Source organism: Naumovozyma castellii, chromosome 5, assembly GCF_000237345.1.
Source record: "Naumovozyma castellii chromosome 5, complete genome".
Lineage (NCBI taxonomy): Eukaryota > Fungi > Ascomycota > Saccharomycetes > Saccharomycetales > Saccharomycetaceae > Naumovozyma > Naumovozyma castellii.
Genome location: NC_016495.1, coordinates 123,508 through 141,199, shown reverse-complemented (window position 1 = coordinate 141,199; position 17,692 = coordinate 123,508). Strand labels below are relative to the sequence as shown.

Genomic DNA, 17,692 nt, shown 5'->3' with positions numbered 1-17,692 from the left:
CAGAGAGGAGAAGGATGGAGCAGTCATGGAAATGTGCCACTCAGAAGCAGATATGTGCTGAAGGGCGTTAAATTCCTGATGGTTCTAGATTAGTAGGGGCTTTTCACCCAAACACCTGGCTTCTTAATTGGAGTCATTTCACCCACAATCATTCTTAACTCCAACGGACCCTTAAACAATCATCATTCCTTGTGTATTGGAGATAATAAGGTTGGGGCCGCGCCATCATCTCATTGATGGATCTTCCGTAAAGGTAAAGAGATGTCGGTTTGAGGGATACGTCAGGTGATACTCATCTCTATGTAAAGATTCTAATTTGTTTTATTTATTTATTTTTAGTAGGACCAAGTCTATAAACTGCTTATATTATGACGACATTCATTGTATATAGTTTACAGAAGTCGATCTGCACATTTATTCTAATGTAGAGAATTAATTTCTGTTGGTTGGCATTGATCATTTCATCTCTTCATCTTCATCATCTTCATCTTCACTCTTCTTGGTAATTCCTGTCTTGAGTAATAATTCCTTTAGTTCTTCTGGTTTGTAAATTTTTTGATAAACTTCATCGGTAGTTGTTCCCTTCTTGATAGTTGCTAATTCCAATTTATCATATGTCAATGAACTACTATCTGTGGTCTTTGACAAAGTCTTAAGAGCTAATTCTATGGCATCGTCCAATTTCATATTATCTTTGTAATCCATTTGTAACAAAGTTTGTGCTGCGGAAGTGTTAGCACCAACACTAATTGCCTTCCAACCAGTATAATTTCCCGATGGATTCGAAGTGTATAATTGATATCCATACCTATCATCATATCCTGCATAAATAAACGAAACACCAAATGGTCTTAACCCACCATGTTGCGTATATCCTTGCTTTATATCACTTAACCTTCTAACAAGGATCTCCACTGGGATCTCTTCATTATAAGTCTTCAAATAACTTTGTGCGTAGACTCTGGCGGTATTTATTAGAATTTCAGCATCTGCTGTTAAACCTGCCACCGCAACAGTAATCTTATCGTTTAATTTATATAATTTTTCAGTGGAAGTGTCTTGTTCCAATAGTGTACTCGTCACTTTACGTTCGGCAGCTAGAACAAGTCCATCATCAGCCATAATACCAATGGCTGTCCCTGCATGAGAAATGGATTCTAGTGCATATTCCACTTGATAAAGACGTCCCTCTGGAGAGAAAATTGTCGTTCTTGAATCGTATCTTCTGGATCCCATCTTGAATTTTGTTTAGAAATGTGTTTGCCTGGAGGGGTTAGGTTTGCCGTAGACCAATTGAATACTTTGATTGATGCTTCTTATAATATCTACACTAGATTATACCTTCAATCTGTTCGAGTATTCCTTCAGGTTAATGTGTGGTGGGTGTTTTTTTTTGCCACCGGCCCCTGATCAGGGTAACGCTGAGAAGGTTCATTCAATATACAATTTTGTTACATAAGAGAAAATTCGAACTATCTTTTTGTTCTTAGTTTTTAATATATTTGATGTATGGTATCGTGTATACTTAAAGGTTTAAACTTAAATGAATGCTCTATCTATATATTTTTATTTATCTATCTATTTCTCATGAATGTATTAATTAGTCTTCCACAGCATCGATGGAGTAATCGAACTTGGATAACTTGTGTCTCAATTCCTTCCCATAATAGGAAAATGCAAATGGTAATGCGATCATAGCAGTACAAATGAAAGCCAATAACCAAGATGCCCAATGTAGACCCAATTTATGATACATTTGAGTAGTGAATAATGGGAATGCGGCACCACCGGCAGATCTTAAGAAAACCTTAGTAGCCAATGCTGAAGATGCATATTGCACATAACAATCAATAATGTAATTGTTTAATGAATAATAAATTAAAACCATACCGAAACCGAATGGCATACCTGAAGATGCAGGAGCCAACCACATACGATGATTGTATGTAGTGGCACCTAACATCCATAGAGCTAATGCAGCAAATGGAGCACCAATCTTGGCACCTAATAAACGATCTTCAGGAGTTGGTTTACGTGTTTTAATTAATTTCAAATATTGACTTTCACACCAGAAAGTGGTTAACACGGCGAAGGAGGCACCAATTAAGATAGGAATAAACATTAAACCGATGATATTATCTTTGTAACCGTACAATTCACTAAAGATGACAGGGTATGCAAAGAAGAAAGCATATAATAGAGAGTAAATTAAACAGACGTAGAAACATGTCATGCAAAGGACTGGTTCAGTGACTGAGAATTTCAAAGGTCTAACGACACATGCAGTCATCATTTCATTAAAAGTGATACCCTGGGCTTCTTGTTCAGTCATAATCTTTGGGTTACCAGTTTCCTTTCTTAATTTAGCTGCACGACGTTTTAAGATAACTGGAGCATAAGTTTCTGGAATGGCAGAGGAAATGATCCACATAACACCAGCAAAGGCCATATTAACCCAAAAGATTAAATCCATTCTCCCTGTAGAGACACTGATGAACCCATTGACCAATGGACCAAAAACGGGACCACAATAAGGAGAGTAAGCAAAGAAAGCAATAGCTTTACCTCTTGTTTCACTTGGGAACATATCAGCGATAGACCCACCAACTAGACAAAGACCAGAAGAAGACCAAACACCACACAAAAATCTACATGCTAACAGACACCCTAAATTTGGAGCTAGAGCACATGGAATATTGAAGATGACATAAAGACCCATGGAAAAGAAATAAGCCACTCTTCTCCCATAAAGATCACTAACGGGGGACCAAAGTAAAGGCCCCACGGAGAACCCGATAACCATAAGGGAACATGATAAAATGGAAGCTTCCAAAGAAACATGGAATTTCTCTTCGACGGTACCGAACCCACCAGTGATACAGGCAGAACCGTAAGCGACACAAATGACTAAAGTTGAAAGTAAGATTGTGTAACACCAACGTATCCAAAGAGGCCAGTTATGAGGATTTTCTGGATCGTTAGTGACAAATGTCACGAATTCAATTTCAGGATCAATTTCAGTTGTGGTACCTTCCTCATTAGTCATTTCTTCTTCCTCTTCTTCTAGTTCTTCTTTGGAGTTTGATTTGGAAGAAAGTATGCTCATGGAGCTACGACCTTGCATTTGCCTTGTTCTTGTACGTGAGATGGCAGATGCAGTTCTCCCCATGGATTGCAAAGTGGCGACAGGAACCAAACCAGTGGTTGTCTCCATTGTGTACTCTTCAGGGAAGATAGCGTTTTTCTTTGAGCTTTGAGGAGCATTTATGTCAGGCACTGGGACATGAGAAGTAACACCTAGATCTTGAAGTGTTTTCACGGTCTCTGTACGAGTTAGATGTAAGTTGTTGATTGCGTTATTGTTGTTTTCTGATTCAGTTGGAATATATTGTTGTGGTTGTTGATCGTCATTATTTTGACTGTCCTCTGAGTTAAAAGAGGTAAAGGATTCTATATCGCTCATTGTATTGTTATTAGAACTTAATCTGGGTATTATTATTAATTATTATTAGATTTGGATGAATGTCCTTATTGAAAAAGATATTATGGGTGATATGATAAAGACGAATCTTAAAGATGGCAAAGTATCTTTAAGGAGGTTCTTAATTTGCTTGAGAAGTCCAGTGAATATGTTGGTCCGCAAGGATTTAAAGACAAGTTGAAGGGAACGGTGATAGAGAAGACAAAAGAAAAGGCATCAAAAGGATAAGATGATAAGAGCTGCTATATATATATATGTGTGTGTGTGTGTGTACCAGGGAAAAGAAAGCACATAGTGACTCGTTTATGATGAAGATAAAGTGTGAGAGTCTGTATGAGCCTGGCTGGCTGGATAAACAAATAAACCGCAGAATTGGAACGTACGGTACATGCAACAGCCCTAATTAACCTCGCAAACAGTACGCACGTTGACTGAAGTCCACAGGAAAGGGAAACGCGAGAATATTTGTGACAGCCATGGAGTCGTCTATCCATAATGGTGCATACTTGTTACGATGATTCGTCTGAGTGTCACAGCGACATATGAATTGCAAGATGGAAAATAACGCACTGAAAACTTTTCATGAAAACTTTTCAGTGGAATAATCCGCCATTCTTCGGCCAACAGACACGGCGCCTCAGACGAGGCCGCAGGGATTCCGCCTTTTCCGGTCCGGGTGACCCTTCCACCCGAGGGAATTTTTGGATTTCGGACGGGATGGGCGGCTCGGATCCGAGTCGGACTGGGGAGGGATCTGCGGGTAACATGGCGCTGACTCCAGGTGTCACTGGAATGGAAAGTACCTTAGCTTCACGTTGAGGTGGAGGAATAGTCCGTGGGTACCGTGGTACCCTTAACCAGATGGATGCATCTATATCGGATGAGTTTCCAATTATAGACGTGGGTGGCACGTCCCTGAACTTGTTATTTTCCGTCTTCGGATTTCTTTATGGGCCACTAATTTCGTCCCATATAATGAAAGAAAATAGCTAAACTTTCATTCTAATATACAGAATTGTTCTTCTTTTGGGATACAGTTTAAGTTGAATATAACGGGCTTTTTAAATTTAAATTTTTGTATTATCTTTAATTGTCTTTTATAGTAATTTAAAAAAACCAGAGACTTTTTAGTTTCATATTGAAAAATAAATAAAAATGGAGAATACTATTTAACAGACAAGAAGTTGTTCTATAAACTTATACAGTACCATACTCTATAATGCAATTGTTTATTTACCATTTTTTTGTCTTTAATTTACCTTAATTGAAAGGAATAGTTCCCTTGAAAGGGAATACGTTCGTTGGCTTCAATTAACTCCCTTACTTCTTTTCCGGTAACCGAATAGTGCCAGGGTCGTGTCCCAGTAATAATGCTTTTTAAGTTTTATGGCATTGTATAAAACAGTCAAGAAAGGCAAGTTTCACCTTTTTCCCTTCCTTTGTGTCATTCTAAGAAACCTCCGAACGAAAAATAAAATCATCAATTTGAGAGACATACCTACTTGTAGTCAAATATCACGACAGTTTCAAGACCAACAAATTGCAAGCAAGGCAAAGTTCAAATAACAAAAACTGAAATTGAAAGTTCAACACCATGGTTTATCTTAGATCAATTTTGAATAAAAACAATACTACAACGAACAATAATACCAAATTCAACCCATCAAACAAAAAACCACAACAAGAACCCAAGGTACATGAAGAAGAAAAATTAAAATTTCATACTGCAGTTATGAAGGATTCAATATTAGATGCTGTGCAAGAGGCACAACCATTTGAAGAAGCTGTCGATTCATATTTTGGGTTTTTCGAAGGACAAACTTTCTTCAGGTCTGATATTGATATGCATTACAAAGATATATTTGGAAGAGAAATCATTGAAAGGGATCGTTCAAACCCAACAAGACCAAGAGATGAAAGACCTTTGGATACTATTAGGGGTTTGGAATATCAAATTACTGGGGACAAAACTTGGCTGACCAAATTAGAAACTGAGAAATTTGGGTTTGACGTTAGACCAAATTTTTATAATAATATTGATACTGTGTTAAAAGAAAATACTATTTCTGATAACAAACAAAATAAAGAGGTTCTTGAGGAAAAAGAAGAAATAGGAGAACCTTCAAATTTCTGGAAAAAAATTACAAGGAAAAAAGAGAGGCCAAAGTAAATTTATAGTTTGTAGATGGTTTAAATCAGTAAGTAGTTTTTAATTGTTTTTCTCACTAGCTTCAAATAGAATTATAACGTAACTTGAGTTAATCAATAGAACACACGCGTAAACAAAAAATACGAAGTCAAGATACGCGTTAAAATGAAATTTCCATAGATAGGTAATGATAGAAACAACAGACCATAAGGTGCAAGTTAAAAAACAATTAGGATAAAATGACTGCAGAATCAGATGCAAGGATCCAATCACTTCTATCATCTGTTTCTCCAAGGACACTTTTTCAATACAAAACAAACTACTCTCGCTATATCTCGTGGTGTGAAAGCAAACAACTAATACCGTCTTCAGAGAACATAAATGATGATCAAGAACCATTGTTTGAAACGTTACCCATCTCAGCGAGATTATTCCATTGCTTTATTATAGACGCATATTTTGGTTCCAATACTAATGTATCACAAAATAAAGATGAGGCTGACTTTGAACAGTTAACGATTTCAATGACGGAATCCAATGGTGCTACAAATATTAAACTTCTTAAGAAGACCATACATAGCCTGAAATTTCTATTCAAACTTTGCCAAATTTACAACGAGCAACTACCTCCTCTTGATGAATCATACCTTCATGGTATAATTGATTTGCATACCTTCTGGAACTCTTTATTAAATGATGGCTCTAAATTTCTGATAGAAGGCCATGACGGTACATTTAAAATCAATCAAAACCTAACTAAGAGTCCAACGTTCCAACTATTAAAAATATCAATGAATCTTTGGAATCCTCAAACAACTAATCTATCAAAGATATATTTCAATTCGGCCTTAAAGAAACATAGTCTTTTGCTTGATTTCTACTTTTCAAATATTTTAAGATTATCATATAGTCAGAAGTCCTTATTAACATTGAACAAATTGAAAGTTCATTTCCAATCAGCATCGACACAGTTCCCTCTTTTGTCGCTAGACTTATACTCAACTACAAGGAATGATGTGACACATCAACCCATCAATATAGTAGCTCAAGATTGTCCTATTGTATGTCCTATAAATAATCTAGCATGCTATTTATTTTTAAAATTTTATGGAGAAAACGGTATAGGATTTCCCAAAGACCTAGAGACTCAAATTCCATTATTGAGTAAAAACAATTCAGATAAGGCACTCGATTATCCTGATGAACTTTATTTAAATTCATCATATTTGACGATCTACAATTATTGTAACCTATCATACGATAAGGACGATCAGGCTGACGATGATGGTATAAAATTCCCCACATGGGATAATGAAGAATATGCTACATTTTTTGAAGAATCTAATTTGGTATCAAAATCTGCGTTTAACTATAATGTCCCATTGGACTATAGCAATATTCTTAATCTAAGATATCCGGGTGCTGCGACAGAAAATTATTTCAAAGTAAGAAGAAGGCCATCAGATAGTATACTGAAGAAGTTTTTCCCTGAACTTGATGAGATTAGAGAAAACTCTACTACCTTGTCACCTGAAATGGAAGACCTCATAACTTTATTAGAAACATTAAGATTAGTGTTTGTATCAAATTTGCCAATCCTCTTCAATCTTTTTCCTAAGCATGAAATCTTCCAAATAGAAAATTTTAATGACGATGAATGTAAGAAATACATATCAACATTACCAACCTCGAATGGATCTCCCTTCAAAATTTTCCCGGGTGTAAATATTCAAAAATTTACCAAATCACATTTATTTCAATTAGTTATGGAAAATTCTCCTTCAGACATAGAAGAATTTCAAACAAGATTACATGTGGAGGAAGAAGATAATGAGAAACAAAACAAGAGTGAGGGAAAAAACGAAATAATAAGCGAAGGGGGAAAATCAACTGCTCCAGATGAGTCTGATAACAAAAAAGATATTAACAGGGATCCCACGTCTTCGTTGAACAATAAAAGATTAACTAATTTAATGAGCGCAATAAAGAAGCATAACAATAATGTAGATCATTTGAATCCGAATTCCAAAAAATTGAACGGTGCTTTAAATGATGACCCTAAGATGTCCAACTCTTCACAAAAGAAACAAAAAGTATTGAATAACCTAATTAAACTGTCCCAATCGGAAGAGGCGCAAACAACCACTACTAAAAATACAAGGTCAGTATCAAATGAACCAATGGGAACTAACAATGAATTTCAATTTATCCAATTTCAAAATATGACAAATTTTCAGAACATGATTCAAACATTGGGTAAGATTTTTGATAAAGTTTCTGTTAAAAAGGATGTAAAAGAAGCCATTTCGGAGCAATTAAACTCATTAAATGATTCTATGTTCCAACAAATAAATTTTGATTCATCTGAAAGGAAAAACTTTCTTAAAAAACAAATAATAAGTCATAGTAAGGAAAATAATTTTCAAGAGTTAAGCCAAAATAGTTCTTCTAAGAAACCTAAGAGAAAACGTGTTAGAAGAAAAAACTCATTCAACCTATTAGATATATCTGAAGATGAAAACGAAGATTCTCTATCATCTTCGTCCACATCCTCTTCTTCTAGCACAAGCAAACCTGTAAAGAGTGAGGGAGAATTTGATGATGAAAGTGAGAAGGAAAGTGATGACGATGATGCTGACGAGAATATGCAAGAAGAATTGAAATATTTGGTCAATGAGCTAGTTACTACCAGAGTGAACTCTATTTTTAAAAACCAAATGAATCAATTTGCAAGAAAATTTGGTAATAAGATTGAAACCATTGTTGAAAATATTGTGAATCAAAAATTCCAAGAATTTGCTAATTCTCATATGAACACTTCGATGTCACCACAAAATAATTATTTTGAAGATGATAGAAATGAGCCAAGGACTACTACTGTAGTGAAAAGAAGACGACTCAATAACGGTAGACATCCTTCTTTTGAATTAAATGAAACGAGAACTCAAATCAAAACTAGACGAGATAACAGTGATATAATCATTAAGGAGACTCCACAAGCAGTTCGTCAAATATCAACGCCTATGGCAACAGGCAGCCAGGTATCAACACCAATGTCCACCAGTTCATCGACACCTAAGATTGTCCCACTTTCCACTTCTAGAAAACCTCAGAAAGAAGAATTGAATTCTGTATTTAAATTGAATCCCGAGTTAAACACGGTAAGTGATGTTGTCACTGAATGGTTTGAACCCAATCCGAACATGCAAAATCAATGCATTCATTTGTTGAACAAATCAAAGGATAAATCGTGGAGAAAGAAACAAATCCCTGGGTTATACAAAGATAGGAAGATAATAGTGGAATTTTATGTGTATTTAATTAATACTGAAAATTTCGAACGTGAGAAGGCGATCAAAATATGTGAAGTAGTTAGAAAGAAACAACCATTGACATCACTAGCCAGATTACTGAGGGATTGGAAGAAGGATCACAGTAACACGTTTAAGGGACTCTCTGATCAAGTATTTCTATTTATTTAGTCTACGTATATAACGGTACGTATAGATAGAAATGTGTCAATTCACAACGCGCCAAGGGATTTCGGTCTATTCAAGTTGAAATCATCTCGGTTTCAATTATTCTCTTCGTATAGAGCAGTAAACACATTGATAGTACGTTAGGATTGAACGGTGGTGTGAATTTGAAGCTTCGAGATAAGATATACATGATTGTGCTTCAACGAGGAGAGCAAAGGACAGTCGTTGCCCTATTTCTTTTTCTCCTTTTCATATATCCGAACAATGCATATGGGTTAGTACCATGGCTTGATAACGACCCATTCGTAGAAATGGAACCATTCACTACGAGCAATGATAAAGGACAAACATTCCAAGATATAACAGAACTGCCTCCGATATTACCTCCATGGGAAATCAATGATGATAATAGAAGCCTAAAGGAAGATGAGCCAATACCGCAATATATTATTGACAATTGTCCTCTAATACATCTATATAGCGAAGAACGTTATTGGCCATCCGATATAAAAGATTATGTGACACATTTCCATTTGGAAGATGACTCTAGGACGACATTTCTCAAGAATTTAACCTTAGCCAATTTACCTAGACAATGGCCCAAAAATGAGTCTGTAACGTTACAACCGAATTCTTCCTCCTTTATGACAAGTAACACTGATTTTGCTAAGGATCCGAAATGGGTACTTGGTGAACAACCTGAATATGGGACTGGGTTAATTAAATCAGCACCCGCTGTGCTTATAATTGTGGATAAGGGTAACGGATGGGTTGATGCGTATTGGTTTTATTTTTATCCCTTCAATTGGGGGCCATACATTATGGGATATGGTCCCTGGGGGAACCATATGGGTGATTGGGAGCATTCACTGGTGAGGTTTTACAAAGGTGAACCGAAGTTTCTATGGATGAGTGCTCACGGTGGTGGTAGTGCATATCAATTTACAGCCATTGAGAAAGTTAAGAAATTGAAGAGAGTTGATGGGAAATTGACTAATGAAGTCATTAAGAGACCCTTACTGTTTAGTGCAAGAGGTACGCATGCGAATTATGCATCTGTCGGGCAACATTCTCATGATGTGCCCTTTTTCTTTATGCCCTTGAGTGATTTTACAGATAGAGGACCCATGTGGGATCCTGCTTTAAACTTCTATGGATATGTATATAATGGGACACATGCCATGGCTAAGAATAAGAAATCTATGGAAGTGGGTACTGATTGGTTATTTTTCGATGGGAAATGGGGGGATAGACAGTTACCAGCTAGAGATCCAAGACAGAAATGGTGTCCAGCACAATGGAAATATATTGATGGGCCCACAGGTCCTTTATTTAAGCATCTGGATAGAATATCGTTGTGTCCATCATTCAAGTGGTGGAATTTCTGGAAGGGTTGCCCCGCAAGACGATTAATCAAGAAGGGAGAAGGATTAGATGCAGAGAAGAACGATCTGATGGGTGATAATTGTGGGGTATTGCTTTATTGGGTACGGCCCAAATGGCTACGGGGGCTTCTCAGGTTCTTAACCTGGAGGGGGACCCTTTGCTTCGTCATGGATTATTTTACGGGTTAAAAGCATTGCATTATTTTACATAGAGTATACAGAAAGATTTGTATTATTTTCTAGAATATTCTGGTATGGAAAAATCGTCCGCGGAGATACTCCGAAGAACATCGCGGAAAATGACAGAAACAAAAGAACGCCACCTTAGTAAGAAAGAACCAGTTGTGTCTTCAGTGGCAAATTAAGCTTCGATGGTGGACTTGAATGGGTATATAAACCTGTCATGATGCTAGTGATATATTCGAGATGTCTTTCTCTTGGGTAGATAGATCAAGAACATAATAAACAACAACAAAAACAACAACTATAATATCAAAGATGTTTGCTGCTATGAATACTCCTTGCATTTTTGAACAGCAACAACAACAACCATTCCCAGCCTTCTCTCAAGCTGCCTTCCCATGTGGTGAAGCACCTTGTTTATCCTTTGCTCCACAACAGAGAAGACAACAACCTGCATTCAAATCATATTCTAATCAACAAAGGTTTAATCCATATTTTGATAAACAGGCTAAGAATGATGCTAAATCAATCAATTACACATTGGTGGAGAAGGAATCCTCATATGTCTTGACTTTACAAAAAAGATTGGCAAGAGATGCATTGGTGGATGCTGTTTATAATTCGATCTCTTTGTCTACGCCCAAATATAGAATGGTTCAAGATTTCTTTGGTAACAGCTTTTACGTGAAGGAAGATGGGCCTCAACAACCTACCGAAGAGGAAATTGCTGTTATTGGTAGGAAATTAGCCAGAAAGGAATTCCAAGATTACGAAATTGAATTGAATCACTTAGGTAATGAATTGAAGATTAATAGTGATAAAGATAAGATTTCTAAAGTGTTTGCTTTCAGTGAGACGACTATTGACGACTTTGATATTTTGAAGTGTGGTATTGATGATACTGATGAACAATATGTCGTTTTGAAATTGAAGTTGACGAAGACTCCAATGAAGAATCAATCTGGTGATCTAGCTAATTTAATTCAATGGGCTGAAGGTTCAAAATCAACGGATGCTCAACTACAACAACAAGAACAACAAATTAGACTGGAAAAGCAAAGACACGAACAAGAACAGAAGAAGATTAGAAAGGAGCAAGATCGTGTAAGAAAAGCCAAACTTGAACAAGAGAAAGCCAAACGTCTGGAACAAATTCGTTTAAGAAAGATAGAAGAAGAGAAGGCTAAGCGTCTAGAACAAGCAAAGAAAGAAGAGGAAGAGAATAGAGTTAGAGAACAAGCTGAACAACTTGAACGCGAAAAGGCGGATTCCTTGAGAAGAGAACAACAATTACAAGAATGGAGAGCATTGGAACTTCAAATGCGTCAAGAACAAGAAGCTGCTGAAAAGGAAAGAAAATTAAACGAAAAGAAAGCTTCAAGCTCTGCCACTTCGTATTCGAACAATACTCCAATCAAGATCAATATAAATTTTAACGAAAAACCACATGATGATGCTAGTGCTAGCAAAGTTCAAAGGAAGAGCACATCCACTGGACCCATACTAGAAAATGTGGAAGACGCTGAGGAGGACAGATACAGAAGTCAACTGGACAGGACGCCCAACGGCACATCTATCATTGAAGATATATAATCGAACATAAATAAGTAGTAAACGTTTAATGTAATGAATGCATTTTTTTTTTACCTGCATTAGAGTAAAAGTATATTTTGAGTAGTAGCTTAACTTCATTTTATGGCCTTGCACCTGACCCACTTTATCAAGTATGTTGTTCATACTAGCCCAACAAAAACATAAATTACTGGGCGTGTGGCGTAGTTGGTAGCGCGCTCCCTTAGCATGGGAGAGGTCTTCGGTTCGATTCCGGACTCGTCCAATTTATTTTTTTGGCTGTATTTTTGATCTCCCCTTTTGGTCTTCACCAACAGACAACTCCGCAGGCCCGAAGGGGAAAAGAGATGGCGGTAATTTCCCGATTGGGCCATCGGTTACCCAGAAAGAGGAAAAACACATGAATATTGACAACTTTGGTACCGAACGCACAGACAGACACAGGAGTTTCCCTTCAATGGTCTCATGGCACAATCCTTCCCCCATACTTGACTGGACTTGGCTTGGCTTTGACTCTAAGTGGCTGCCTTGCAACAAACAACTACAACAGCACACTCGCAATACTCGTCTGGTACAGTACTTTGCACAATCTGAGAAGAAACACTCGTTACAACCACTAAGCACAGCAGCAAACGGTCTGCACCAAGTTAAAAATAGATCCTACTCCTCATTGTGTGAAATAAAAAAACTTTCCCATCGTTGTCATTATAACACCTGCAATCACTCACTAGAGACTATAACAAACAGGATCAATGAGGAATTTGACGAAGGAGTACAGTTACAGCAGCACAAGCAACAGTTCCGACCCGTACATCGATGATGATGAGGATGAACATTCAAGTCAACGATCGTCCTCGTCCCTCACGCCGTCGTTCATAAGAAACAATCCTCCCATGGGGAGTGCCAATGGAATACAAAATAGAGCAACAAATCCGTTCCTTGCGAGTAATGAAACAATGGAATCCACCTCTGGTTCGTCATCTGTCAATTACCAGAATGAACATTCAACTGATTCGGAACTACTCCGGGGTGAACAGGAAAAATTGTATCATGTGGAAGAGGAGAAACAACAACAGATGGTCTCGGACTATCAAGGATATTACTCTAAGCATAATATCAATGATAACAGCAACAATAACGACAACAACAAATCTAACTCAATCCGTCTCATATCGGGTAAATTACCTTCAGATACAAGTCTGGATCAACTGATAAGTGCGGCTCCTATCTTTGACAGATATCCACTAATTGGTCCCAGAGCAATAATGAAAGCACAAAATATGAACGGTAGTACAAGTAAAAATGGTATATCGACAGGTACAACTTCATTATCTATGGATTCTTCAAATAATAACTTATTTCAAGGTGAAGATGATTTTTCACCCTTTGGAGGATATCCAGCTAATGTTTTCCCATTAAGTTTAGATGAAAAGGAAGATGATGACTTGTTACATAACCCCGACTATGAAGAAGAGGCAAGATTAGATAGAAGAAGATTCCTTGAAGATATAAAACATATGAGTATAAGATCCTTTGGAGGGTTTGTCGGGATATTATTTCTTTTCCTTGCCGGTGTGGCCGTGTTCGTCATCTTACCTGCATTAACATTTACAGGTGCAGTGGATCATGAAAGTGAAAAGCCAAAGGATGATATACAAGTTTCCCTAGTGGAAAGACCTTTATCACAGTATAAATACCCACAATTATCTGCCATTAGAACAACTTTAGTAGATGCAGATACACCAAGTTCTGCATCTACAAAGATTGCAAAGGATGGTTCCAAATGGAAATTAGTCTTTTCTGATGAATTTAATGCTGAAGGTAGAACATTTTATGATGGTGATGATCAATTTTGGACCGCTCCAGATATTCATTATGATGCTACAAAGGATTTAGAATGGTATTCACCTGACGCAGTAACAACAAAGAATGGTACTGCTAAATTAAAGATGGATGCCTTTGAAAATCATAATTTATATTATAGATCAGGTATGCTTCAAAGTTGGAATAAATTATGTTTTACACAAGGTTCATTGGAAATATCTGCAAATTTACCAAATTATGGTAGAGTTAGTGGGTTATGGCCAGGTATGTGGACAATGGGTAATTTAGGTAGACCAGGTTATTTAGCCTCCACTGAAGGTGTTTGGCCATATTCATATGAATCATGCGATGCAGGTATTACACCAAATCAAAGTTCACCTGATGGTATTTCTTATTTACCAGGTCAAAAATTAAGTTCATGTACCTGTGACGGTGAAGATCATCCAAACCCAGGTGTGGGGAGAGGTGCTCCTGAAATTGATATCATTGAAGCAGAAGCTGATACCACTTTGGGGGTAGGTGTAGCATCACAATCTTTACAAATTGCACCATTTGATATATGGTATATTCCAGATTATGACTATATTGAAGTTTATAATTTCACCACTACAACAATGAATACTTATTGTGGTGGACCATTCCAACAGGCCATATCAGCTGTCTCCACATTAAATACTTCATGGTATGAATTTGGTCCAGAAGGAGGGAAATTCCAAAAATATGGAATGGAATATTTAAATGATAATGATGATGGTTATATAAGATGGTTTGTTGGTGATAATCCAACTTTTACTTTATATGCAGATGCATTACATCCAAATGGTAATATTGGCTGGAGAAGAATTAGTAAAGAACCAATGTCTATCATCATGAATTTAGGTATTTCCAACAATTGGGCTTATATTGATTGGCAATACATCTTCTTCCCAGTGACCATGTCTATTGACTATGTCAGATTATATCAACCATCAGATGCCATTTCACTTACATGCGATCCAGAGGATTATCCAACTTATGATTACATTGAAGCTCATAAATACGCCTATACAGACGCAAATTTGACAAGTTGGAAACAAGCTGGTTATACTTTCCCTAAGAATAATTTGACAGGTAACTGTCGAAGCACAAACTTTTAATCTACAATGACAAAATTTGATATGAGATTTGAAAAACAAACTACACGAATATGTTTAACTAATTATAGTACCTTTTTTCCTCCATTCTTAGTGTATTAATTTGAAATTAATTCACAACAACGTTTATTCTTTCGTTCTGCATTATTCCATTTTATTTTAATTCCATTTCTTTTTTCACCCGTTCCGTTCAGTTGCATTTTCTCTCGCTATTTTCATTCTATCCGTCATGTTATATCATATCGTGAACTCATATCAAACACACCATCATTATTTATATTCCTTATCCATTTATTTTGGTTCGAATGAAGACCCAGGTGGAACTCTTCAATCAAAAAAAAATAGTATTCTGGAACTTATATCGTAGATGGAATAAGTTACTATCGAACTCTTTCTCATTAGACAATAATATTTTTGTTATATATATATACATACAAAACGTATATACATTTTATCTTTTAATAAATTTTAATTCTGAAACCTGTGATTGTAGTAAAAAAAAAATTGTTATGTTGATTCATTCGTTTTAAAATTTTACTCACGGCGGAAAGTGTTCAGGGCAACCTGAAAATTTCAAATTGGGGCGGTTAGTGTAGTGGTTATCATTCCACCCTTCCAAGGTGGAGACACGGGTTCGATTCTCGTACCGCTCAATTTTTTATTGGTTGATATGGAAGGCATGGGATATTCAGTACTCGTATGAAAACCATAAACAAGACAATGTTAAACATTTGAAAGTTCCTCCAAAATCGAAAAAAATGTATTAATTTATTTGTTTCTAAAATATATGCCTGAGCGGCTCAGATTAGGCTATTGAAGAAACGTTCATAAGAAGAAATTTTAGAAACTGGAGAACGTTTAGAAGATCCACCAAGAACCACACATAAGGTTAGCAACATCCAAATAAATAGAGTAAATGCTGTTAACATATTGACTGGGTATCAAACAAGACAGAATCAATCTTTAATTAAGCTATTTTGAGGCGATTAGTGGAAACTCAGATGTCGAAGAAAGAAAACTATTTTCAGAAGCATACCACAAAGAGATCGACCATTGGAGAAAATGAACACTTGGGACAGTAGTGACATCAAAGGTGAAAAAGAGGTAGACAAGAATAAGATTATTAATACAATGTTTATCTTTACAATTAAACGTGATGGCAGAAAGAAATGTCGCTGCGTTGCTAGAGATCACCAACAAAAACTAGGAACGTTCAATGAAGATGCAACGTCCAGTACTGTTCACCATTATGCTTTAATGACATTTTTGGCTTTGGCATTAGACAAGGGACAATATGTAACTCAACCAGACATATCCTCCGCTCATCTATATGCAACGCTTGAGGAAGAATTATACATTAGAATACCTCCACATATGCATATGCCGGGAAAGGCCATGAAGCTGAACAAATCCCTTTATGGATTAAAGCAGAGTGGTGTACAGTTAATCAACGACATTCCTGAACATACTACTATTGATCCTGTAACGGACAATTCCGATGCTCAAGAGCTCAAGACTGATAACTCAAGTTCTCCGAACAATTTCGATAATACACGTTCAGACGTAAGCACCGTTGATTTAATAGAAAACCAACTATTAGATCCTCTGAATCTTCTCCAGTTACTAAAATTTCCTCTGAAGAACGTTTTTTCTTTGGCTTGGAATTGTATGGTGCAAGAGATGACATCTCCTTCCCATCTACCATGTCTTGGATTTTGTTCTTTCCCTTACCACCCTTTTCTGTACCACCCAAATTGGATAAGTATTGAGGATTTAATAGTTGGTTTTCTATTAACTCAACGGTGATTACGTCTGAACGTGTATTATCGAAATTGTTCGGAGAACTTGAGTTATCAGTCTTGAGCTCTTGAGCATCGGGATTGTCAGTTACAGGATCAATAGTAGTATGTTCAGGAATGTCGTTGATTTCATCAACAGAATTGGAGATATCGATCGCTTCGTTATCATCGTCATCATCAGAGGATGTGGTAATGTCAGACTCAGGAAGCACAGAAGCAGTAGAATTTAGTAAGTCAGTAGACTCAACAGTATCAGCGACAACACTACAACCAACAAAATTAGGCTTAATATATATTCAGGATGGAAACTTACATGAATTTTAACACAGGATATGAAGGATGTGATGCTTCCGAGCGGTTTCCAGCAAATATATATTCAGGATAAAATCTAACATGAATTTTAACACAGCTTATGAAAGAGTGGATGCTTCCGAGCGATTCATAGCACATCAAAGAGCTGAAAAGACTTTGCTTTTATGTATTGATTAGCCTTTACGTAAGCGTATGAATAAACATACGTTATAAAGGATAATCGTAATGATTTACATCGTCGAGCTTTGATGGAAAGAGAATGTGTCATAAGAATAAACACGTAATATAGTTGTATACTTTCTATACATTAGATAGAGAAAAACATTCAGTCTTTTACGTTTATTTTTGTTGAAAGGATTAATAGACTGACAAGTA

At 36.5% G+C, this 17,692-nt stretch overlaps 8 protein-coding genes and 2 non-coding genes across 10 annotated transcripts; 8 read left to right on the top strand and 2 right to left on the bottom strand.

Annotated features, from left to right (window-relative positions):
• Positions 1–456: 456 nt before the first annotated feature.
• Positions 457–1,236, bottom strand: PRE9 (proteasome core particle subunit alpha 3; the record flags this gene model as incomplete). The annotated part of the gene is made up of 1 exon (XM_003676459.1): positions 457–1,236. The coding sequence occupies one exon, from the start codon at positions 1,234–1,236 to the stop codon at positions 457–459; it is 780 nt and encodes a 259-aa protein (XP_003676507.1).
• Positions 1,237–1,600: 364 nt separating this feature from the next.
• On the bottom strand, positions 1,601–3,463 carry TPO2 (spermine transporter; the record flags this gene model as incomplete). Its single annotated transcript, XM_003676458.1, has 1 exon — positions 1,601–3,463. One exon carries the CDS (start codon positions 3,461–3,463, stop codon positions 1,601–1,603), a length of 1,863 nt encoding a protein of 620 aa, XP_003676506.1.
• A 1,612-nt stretch (positions 3,464–5,075) lies between these two features.
• Positions 5,076–5,651, top strand: NCAS0E00740 (DUF2406 domain-containing protein; the record flags this gene model as incomplete). Its single annotated transcript, XM_003676457.1, has 1 exon — positions 5,076–5,651. One exon carries the CDS (start codon positions 5,076–5,078, stop codon positions 5,649–5,651), a length of 576 nt encoding a protein of 191 aa, XP_003676505.1.
• Positions 5,652–5,869: 218 nt separating this feature from the next.
• CBF2 (Cbf2p) lies at positions 5,870–9,112 on the top strand (the record flags this gene model as incomplete). Its single annotated transcript, XM_003676456.1, has 1 exon — positions 5,870–9,112. One exon carries the CDS (start codon positions 5,870–5,872, stop codon positions 9,110–9,112), a length of 3,243 nt encoding a protein of 1,080 aa, XP_003676504.1.
• A 185-nt stretch (positions 9,113–9,297) lies between these two features.
• VPS62 (Vps62p) lies at positions 9,298–10,683 on the top strand (the record flags this gene model as incomplete). The annotated part of the gene is made up of 1 exon (XM_003676455.1): positions 9,298–10,683. The coding sequence occupies one exon, from the start codon at positions 9,298–9,300 to the stop codon at positions 10,681–10,683; it is 1,386 nt and encodes a 461-aa protein (XP_003676503.1).
• Positions 10,684–10,992: 309 nt separating this feature from the next.
• BTN2 (Btn2p) lies at positions 10,993–12,270 on the top strand (the record flags this gene model as incomplete). Its single annotated transcript, XM_003676454.1, has 1 exon — positions 10,993–12,270. One exon carries the CDS (start codon positions 10,993–10,995, stop codon positions 12,268–12,270), a length of 1,278 nt encoding a protein of 425 aa, XP_003676502.1.
• A 171-nt stretch (positions 12,271–12,441) lies between these two features.
• On the top strand, positions 12,442–12,514 carry NCAS0Etrna15A. Its single transcript has one exon. It is a non-coding gene; the product is annotated as a tRNA-Ala (tRNA).
• A 487-nt stretch (positions 12,515–13,001) lies between these two features.
• SKN1 (beta-glucan synthesis-associated protein SKN1) lies at positions 13,002–15,209 on the top strand (the record flags this gene model as incomplete). The annotated part of the gene is made up of 1 exon (XM_003676453.1): positions 13,002–15,209. One exon carries the CDS (start codon positions 13,002–13,004, stop codon positions 15,207–15,209), a length of 2,208 nt encoding a protein of 735 aa, XP_003676501.1.
• Positions 15,210–15,787: 578 nt separating this feature from the next.
• Positions 15,788–15,859, top strand: NCAS0Etrna18G. Its single transcript has one exon. It is a non-coding gene; the product is annotated as a tRNA-Gly (tRNA).
• Positions 15,860–16,268: 409 nt separating this feature from the next.
• NCAS0E00690 (uncharacterized protein) lies at positions 16,269–17,012 on the top strand (the record flags this gene model as incomplete). Its single annotated transcript, XM_003676452.1, has 1 exon — positions 16,269–17,012. One exon carries the CDS (start codon positions 16,269–16,271, stop codon positions 17,010–17,012), a length of 744 nt encoding a protein of 247 aa, XP_003676500.1.
• Positions 17,013–17,692: the final 680 nt, after the last annotated feature.